General features: G+C 50.0%; 1 protein-coding gene across 1 annotated transcript in view; it reads left to right on the forward strand.

Moving 5' to 3' along the window:
• The window catches only part of RSPO1 (R-spondin 1), a 3,569-nt gene extending 745 nt beyond the window's left edge, over positions 1-2,824 (forward strand). Inside the window, exons 2-5 of the mRNA XM_009871479.1 lie at positions 872-1,063; positions 1,277-1,426; positions 1,718-1,906; positions 2,667-2,824. Of these exons, the coding sequence (XP_009869781.1) occupies positions 872-1,063; positions 1,277-1,426; positions 1,718-1,906; positions 2,667-2,824 (689 nt within the window). The remainder of the gene's footprint in view (positions 1-871; positions 1,064-1,276; positions 1,427-1,717; positions 1,907-2,666) is intronic.
• The last annotated feature ends 6,010 nt before the right edge of the window (positions 2,825-8,834 follow it).

An 8,834-nucleotide genomic window follows, 5' to 3' on the forward strand; every position in this document is an offset into this window, starting at 1 on the left:
CAGCCTCCGCCCCCACAGCCCCAGTGACGGGGCTAGGACAGGCAGCCAGGGAGCTGCCAGGGTAACGGGTCACTGCAGGGGGAGAGGAAAGTTTTCTTACCTCTCAGTCTGGCATGTGAACACTGCAGTGCTCTGCCTTGCTTTTGAAGTGTAGTAAACACAGTATTTAAAAGAATACGTTTTTTAAATACACAGCTTTTCTATAAACAAGGACACTGCTTGCATAATAAACTAATAAAAATAACCTGCATTCTAGCCTGCAAAGAATGCTATTGGTTTCAAAACAAGCAGCGTTTAAAATGATAATTAAAAGCAGAAAATTCTCAAGACATGGGACTGAGTATTTTTCTTGGACTGAGCTTAGGAGCTGAGAACACATCTCTGTTTCAGGGGCAGTGAAATCTCCTGTGCTGCCAGACAGAGCTGACATGAGCGCGGCCAGAGCGAGATCTTGCTCGGGATGCTGCCTGGCTCGCAGCGCGGAGCTGCTCAGAGGGTTTTGCTCCAGCACCGCATGGCTCCGGTCCCCGCTTGTCCTGCACTGTGCCCGTAGCTTGCACTGGGAAGGAGACAGCACTGGGCTCTGGGTGGACTTGGTGGCTGCTTCTGGGTCCTGCTCCTCTCCGCTGCTGCTGTTGGGACCCTCGTGCCTGTGCTCGACGCAGCTCTGGAACCCACGGGCACCGGGTGCAGGGCCGGGACCCCCGACCGGAGCTGTGCTGGAGCTGCAGCGAGCCCGTCAGTGCAGCAGGACCCAGCCCTCAGTTTGCTTCGGTCCCTGCCCTCCTGCCAGGGGTGCTGGCGTTTCGGGGCTGAAGCCGGTGCGTGCAGAGCCTGGGCACTAACCGCTGCTCCTCTCTTGCTCTTCCAGTCAGCACCGAGCTGAGTCAGGGCTGTGCCAGAGGCTGCGACCTGTGCTCTGAGTTCAATGGGTGCCTGAGATGTTCCCCCAAGCTCTTCATTCTTCTGGAGAGGAATGACATTCGGCAAATCGGGATTTGCCTACCATCTTGTCCACTGGGATACTTTGGCCTTCGCAATACCGACATGAACAAGTGCATCAGTGAGTATGGGCTGGGAGGCAACGGGCAAAACGCGGGAGGGTGCAGGCGATCGTGCTGCCTCTGGTCAGGTGCGAGGCGATGCTGTGGCTGGCTCAACAGGGAGAAGGCATTGCTGAGCAGGGCAGCGATCTACCCAGGGAATAACCCCAGAATATATGATGCTGATGGCCAACATACCTTGAGTGGCTTTACGTTTGTTTTTTTTCCCCTAGAATGCAAAATCGAGAACTGTGAGTCCTGTTTCAGTCGAAACTTTTGCACAAAATGTAAAGAAGGTTTGTATTTGCACAAAGGGAGATGTTATGTCACATGCCCCGAAGGCTACTCTGCTGCCAACGGCACCATGGAGTGCAGCAGTCCTGGTAAGCGACGCTCGGGCACTTTTCCCTGAGCTTTTTGTGTGTCTGTCGGGTCCAGTCACATGTGATGCTACAGTTTGGCTTAGATGATAAAGCAAAACCCTCAGAGATGATGCCCATCATCCCTGTGTCGAGCGGGTGACAGCACAGGCCAGTTTTCCCTGCTAGGGGAACATACGTGCCCTTCAAGCCTAGAGTGGGGGAGAGGTGTGATGGTGTGGAAGGGCTCTGGGGAGTCCCGAGGAGGCAACGGAGAAATGAGAGTTACTGTCGGCCTCTCTTGTTGTCTGGCAGCACAATGTGAAATGAGTGAGTGGGGGCCCTGGGGGCCCTGCTCCAAGAAGAGGAAGCTCTGTGGCTTCAAGAAGGGCAATGAAGACCGAACGCGGCGGATTCTGCAGGCTCCCTCCGGAGACGTGTCCCTGTGTCCTCCCACCACGGAGGTGCGGCGATGCACTGTGCAGAAGAACCAGTGCCCCGAAGGTGAGCAGACGTGGATTATCTCACCATCCCTCCCCAGCACGCTCTATTTGTCAAGCACAAGTACTCGGTCGACTGTCCAGTATCATAAACGCGCTGTGCTTCTCACTACCCCTCTGTGGCACAGGGAGCACAAGGTGATGGCAGCTAGACAGACCCTGGCTGGAAGAGGCCCAGCCCCGGGGGGTGATGCTCAGCACGGCTGCTGCAGGTCCCGTGGGCTTTCAGGTATTTTAGCTTCTTCCCTGGCCAGAGAGCAGCGCGGCAGCTGAGCGGCTGACAGCGCGTGCCCGTGCGCTGTGGTGAGGGGAGTTGTCTTCAGTCTGTGTTTTCCCCAGGAAATAGATGGATGAATGGCGGTTTGGTCATCCTCTTATGGGATGGGCAAGGATCGCAGCTGGGCTGAGTGTTTGGAGAGTTACCGGTTCTGGGCAGTGACTAACTCCACGGGGATTGACCGGCCAGGCAGGGGCAGGCAGACATGGCCGCTCTGTTCCTCGGATGCCCACGGCACTGGGTGCTAGCTGAGGGGCTGGGAAATGCAAGTGTTAGCGCTTCTGCTGGAGACCGACAATTGGAAAGCTAAATCCTGATTTGATCCTTCTCCCCTGCTTGTGTTTAGGCAGCAGCTCGCGATGCGGCTCTCGGCCAGCTCCCGGCACAGGGAGGGGCGCAGGCCCGTTGGGCCAGCCCTGGCAGCAGCTGTCCACGGGCCAGCTCACTCTGCCCCAGAGCCTCACGGTGCCCCTTTGCTTTGCTGCAGGGAAAAGGAAGAAAAAGGAAGAGCAAGGAAAGCAAGATAACGCGAATGGGAACAGGAATCGGAAAGACACCAAAGATGCTAAGTCTGGCACCAAGAGGAGGAAGAGCAAACAGAGAGGGGCCGCGGTCCCCACGACGTCTGCTAGCCCTGCCCAGTAGCTGCCCCTTTACGTCACTGATGGCAAGACTCCATTGCTGCTATGTATATGAAAGCTTTATTGAACCAGAGCACTGCTACACAACACGTATGTATGTCCAGAAAGACAGACATATACTCCCAGACTGACCCACGGACCCGACGGAAACCACAGACACAATATTTAAGGAGGCTGCACACACACACACCACCCAGGATCGCAGAAGGACACTGCCGAGGAGTGGGAGTGACATGGAGGGATCCCACCTCCCCAGGGCTCCGCCGGGACGCTGCAGGGAGGAGAGGTGGAGGACGAGTCAGCAAAGGACCTGGACGTGAGACTTCGTGACCAAAGGCCTCAGCCTGAGACCAGGCACGTGGCCCCAGCACAGCGCGGCCGCAGCCAGAGGGACGAGACCAGACCCGTGTGGCCGCTCTCCCCGACCTGGGACCTGGACTCACACAAAGGCGGTGGCCTCTTTCTCTTCCCCCCACCCTTTATTTTGTGTTTTAAGCTGTATGACTTTATCATTGCGAATACATGTTAAACGTTTGTGGTACGAGGTCAGTGGTATCTGCCCTGAATCTGCTTCAAAGAGTTATTTCAAATTAAAAAACCAAAACAAAAATGACAACCAGCTTCCTGAGTGTGTGGTTCATGCCTTGGCCCCTATGGAGGCTGGTGTCCCACAGGACAGAGATTCACTTTGGAAGGGAAAGTCACCAAAGCTTTAAGAGAATCCCAGAAAACGTTGCCAGCTGCACTGCAGCCACAAATCAGCCGTCCTGTGCTCGCAGGACCCCAGCCGAGCTCTGCGGAGCCCCTGAGGAGTCTCCCACTGAAGAATCCAGTTAACAGGCAGCAGATTGAGAAAATGAGAGGTTGCAACAAACTGCAGGTTGCCGAAATATTGTGACTTCGCTTGCACAGTCACAGCTGGGGGACTCCATCCTGGGGTAGGGACACTCGTCCGTCTGCCTGGACACCACCAGGCGCATGGCAGGAGGGAAGGCAGGCGGGAGGGGGAAGGCACAGTTCGGGCTCTGCAGCCAAGAGAAGCAAACTTTTAAGTTTGGTAGAAACTACTGGTCTGCATGTCACTGACCAGAATTTCCTGGATTCAGCACAAGCGCTCCTGCTCTGCCAGAACCGACACCAGGGCAGAGGAACCAGGACGAGGACCGTGCAGGACAGAGACCTGGCGAGACCCGCGGAGGCACACGTGAACGCTGCCTTCTCTGCACAGAGAGCTTTACCCTCAGCAGTGTCACAAGGTGGCTCGGTTCCCCTTATATTTTAAGAAGTGCTTTCTCGGTATAAATAAGGGCAGGCATTTAATTTCTCTAGAGTTCTACAGAAGCCCTCTGGGCCTGAGGGACAGAGCCGGGGCAGCTGTGGTGGCTTCCAGGGATGGGCCTGCGGCAGATCGGGACGTGCTGCTGAAGCTCTCTGCTCCCCTGGTGAGGTGATGGGCAGGGAAAAGCTCACCCCAGAGCCAAGCCCGGAGAATACAATCACTGCTGCACTTGCTTTCGTGCCACCCGCTCTGCTCTGTGGTTCTGGAGGGCAAAGCGAGACAGCGGGCGTGCAGGGATGGCGGCAGAGCCCCCCGCTCGCTCCAGGGGGTCACCCGCCCACCCGCACCCGGCGATGCGGGCCCTCTCCTGTGAAGAGTCGGAGGTTCGTGGCGCCAAGGACTCGGCTCGACAGACGACTCCTAAACTCTCCCTCGCCCTGTCCGCGTTGGGGCTGGTTTGGCTCAGCGCAGAACGTGGGAGCTGCACGGTTGTTTCAGCTCCGGAGCTGTACCAAGCTCTCCGTGACTCTCTGCTGGCAGCAAAACCTTTCAGCCCATCATCCACTTTGTGTTTAAGTAAACAAGAAGCCGTTATATCTGTTAGAGGGGATTCCATTTCAACACAATGATAAACGACCAGCATACCAAGCCGAGGAGAAAGAGGTTCTTGAAAGTCATCCGCTGAGTTGTTTATGGATCGTGTTCAGACGATTCCTGAAAGCCTCCCAGCTGAAAGATCAGATCTCACTCTGTTTTCTAGCCTCAGCTAGCCTGTGAGATAAGTATTTTGTTTGTGCCATGGCGTTGCGTGTAAGCAGAACCATTTTCCCTTCCGCTCTGTAGCAGCAATGATCAGTTACCCTCTCACGAACCTCCGCTTGCTCATTCATAAACGGCCCCCTCGTCCCTCCTGCTGCAGTATCTCAGTCCAGTTCTCAACAAGGATTAGAGAAAAGAGAGAGTGCATTAGGACGGTTTTACACGCGGAGGCTCTGTTAACTGACTGGATTCCCTACAGGAACTCATGGCAATATCAGCACAACTGTTTCAAAACTAAACTGCATATAATAAATCAACACAACCTATTTTATAGAACTCTCCAGAGTTTTTTAGAAAAACTGACAAACTTATTTCTGTTGTAGCCTTTTCCCTTCTTATGTCCTTTTTCAAGGCAAAACGAGAAGAAAAATGGAGAAAGGCAAAGGGAAGTTTAAAATGCATGTTAAGAAAATCGAAGATTTTTCAGTATGGGTGATTTTAAAACTAAATTGTTTTAGAAAAATTAGGAGGAAAATATAAAAATAAATCCCATTTCTTTTTTTTTTCAATCAGCTCGAGAATTGTACTTATTCCCATTCCCAGAGAGCTGGCTCCTTTGTGAATTTAGAAATGTTTTGCCTTTGACCAATGTGATTTGCACACCGAGCTGAACAGTCCAAGCCAGAGATTTCCTGGGGTAGGTTGATGGCGTCTGAACGCACGTGCACACCAACGCTCTCTTTGAGCCCAACACGTAAAATCTGTTGTGGTGTTCTCTCCATGGCATCACTGTAAAATATGCTTCTTTAAATGAATAAATAAATAAATAGGTTTGCTGAATAAGCTTTGTTTGCTTTAATCACCAAAACTGGAGCCAAATCCCAACTCCTCAAAAGTGCCAGGAAAGAGAGAGCTTCTCCAACGTGCCGCCACGGATCACGGCACAGGAACGGTGCTGCTCTGGCTCCTGCGCCGATTCCTGGTCTGAGCTTTGAGCACCTCGATGCCGAACTGCAGAAGGAGCTGCCAGATGTGCAGGCACACAGACCCTCACCCTCCTCAGAAACTCCACCGCACAGAAAACCTCTTCATTTTTACTGCAGAACAAACCGGTGTTGATTCACTGCACAGAACCCTACAGTTTCTAGGCAGTTTACTCAGCTTTGGGGGATTTGTACCACACAGTGGGGAACAAAGGGCAAGGAATAACGTATTAGCACCTCACCATCGTGGGCTTGGAACTGTTTAGTTTCTATCTCATTCACTGAGATTTAGGGGCTAAAGCAGACAAATTTCCTGCAGTCAAGCTAAATGTGTGCACACATACTCCTCAAACAATAATTTAGTAGCTTTCTACCCCCATGAAGATGGAGGCAATGTATATACATTTTAGTTCATGTTTATGTTAAAATGATTTCTCACTCAGAAGAAACCTTAGCTTTGATTAAAGGAAATAGAGTACGATAGTGAAACAGGTTATCCCTAATACTATTATTTGGATTACATTGTCTGAGAACACTGAAAGGGCTATTTTATATATATATTCAGAGATTTTATTAAGTCAATAGTCTTCACTGAAAGAAATGTCAGGCACAACATTTAAAAAATCCCTCTGTATTTAACCAGTCACTATAAATAAATCAAACAAATGACATTTATACACATGATAATATATTATACCCAGCTGAATGTCAAGCCATAGTTTAGTCGGAGCTGCTTGCCAGCATCTCCACGATTTTTGAAGAGAAGCAAGATTTTAGCAGGAAAAAAAAAAAGAGGCAACTGAGAAGATAACACATTGTTATTTACAGCGTAAGCTAAAATGCCCAATTAGAGCCTGGTCTGCCCTGCACCGCTGCCACACCCTGAAAACCCATTCCTGAGGAAACGAGTTGGGAAAACTACTGTGGTGGTAAACCATCTCCGGCATCTTCTGGTTGTGCACGGGGAGATTTGGAAGGCGAGCTACGAAACCCACTTCTGTCCTTGTGCTCTGCATAAGAAGGGCAAGATGGCTGATGCTGCCTTTATCCTGTTAAATATAACGAAGTAGCTCAATATCACGCTGAAGAAGTGCTCTGAGTACAAGTCCAGTCTTGTTCTGAAGTCTTGGAAACTTATTTTTCCTTCATTTAATTGACAAAATCTGTAGATCATACAAGGAAGACAGTCCCTGCCAAAAATCAAGCATCACTAGTTTTTAATAACACAATGGGAATAACCCCTTAGAACATATGTAATTATGGCAATGAGTCATTCTGATGGCATCGCACAACCACATTCGCTGGGATTTTGACAAGGAAGAGGCCACATAAAATTCGAAACGATTTCCTTTCAGCCATGGTGAGGCGAGCCGTGTCGATGAAGCCGAGGCCACTGGGCAGAGCCGATGGACCGAGCAGCTCTGGCCAACGCCGCCGCCCCGCAGCACAGACACCATCCCACTGCAGCCAGTGCAAGGAGAAGGAGAAAAAAGTTTAAAAAATGGAACAGAGGGGTGCATCAACACCAAACAAAAAGCTTGTGAGTCATACAGCAACGAAAAATGTGCTTAGTGGAGTAAAATATCTGACTCATATGTTATCAGATACACAAGTAAACAACCACAGCTATGGTGATACTGCAGGTTAAGTACTGCGAGCCCCAGTAATGTAATTTTGGTCAGGAAAAACAAGAGAGAGAGGAGAGCGCAACTGAAATGATGAATTTATTCCAGTTCGAATGCAATTCCCCTATGTTATCAGTATAATCTTTTCTTATGACAGAAGATAACGGCTTGTAGCCTGCTCCGACTGGGAGGCCGGGGCTCTCTGTAAGGAAGGCTGGGGAGAGCGGTGCTGAGACCTCCCCGTTAAAGCCTCACCGTGGGAATTCGACAGTTACCTCTGAGGCTTTACCAGCAGACGTTCTCCGCGACACCACCTCCTGTCTAAGGCTATTTCTATTCTTTCACAGAAAGAGACAGCAATTTTCTGGATGCATTCCAAGATATCTTGCTAACAATAAAAAGAGTGTTTTCTTAAGGAAAAGGAAGAAAGAGTGGGGGAGAACAGAGCTAGTATTACTCAACTATTTAGTCTAAAAATTTGAGAATCAAAAGGATCTTCTGACAGATTGATATCAACTATAATAGAAAACACACTTGTCCTGGGAAAACTCTGTCTACATGAGCCTCGAGTCTGATAGCTTAAACAATTATCTACAATTTGGAATTAATTCTTTATACCCACATCAATGTGTATTTTTTGAATGCCCAAGGCATAGATAATTCTATTAAGAGAAAAAACAGAAATCGGAGCTTTAATGAAAACAGACTCAGAATTCAAGACTGCCATCTTATAAAACATCTCCCAAGTCTTGACTCATTAGGACTTTGTTGTACAACAGCGACTGCGCACTACCTACGAGCACAATGCCGAAAACCATTACAAGAACAATGTCTCAGAAGCTCTGTTATTGTTCTGGATTTAGAGGAGCATTAGCAGAACTAGAAGGAAATTGAACTAGCCCTGAATACTCTGCTGCTAATGAGTATTTAGAAACGATGGGCCAGACCTTCGTTCTGGGGAATGATTCCCCAACGTTCTGAGCAGTTTGGCCCCAGTCCAACCTCTGGTATCAATTAACACCGTTTCAGCAGAGCTTTGTTAATTCTCCCTAGGTGAGGTTCCAATTTCTGTTAAAATCTGGCAGTAACATGAACGCAGGCTGTCTTTAGACATATAATTGGCCTCAATTTAAATTACTGCACCGTCCATGCAGTGCTTCACATACAAATAAATATGCTGGTGTTATTATTTCTGATTTTAAACCACCACAGCCGGCGCCCCAGCAAAGGCAGCACGGCGTGCCCACGGCCGTGCCCCCCGGCCGTGCCCCCGCGGGCCTCGTCTGCAGATGGAAACGCGTCCACGCCGGGCTCCCCAGTGATTCTTATTGTGCTTCTGCGAACAAACAACGTCCCACAAACAAGGAG

The sequence above is a fragment of the Apaloderma vittatum genome, unplaced genomic scaffold (genome assembly GCF_000703405.1).
Source record: "Apaloderma vittatum isolate BGI_N311 unplaced genomic scaffold, ASM70340v1 scaffold26236, whole genome shotgun sequence".
Classification (NCBI taxonomy): domain Eukaryota; kingdom Metazoa; phylum Chordata; class Aves; order Trogoniformes; family Trogonidae; genus Apaloderma; species Apaloderma vittatum.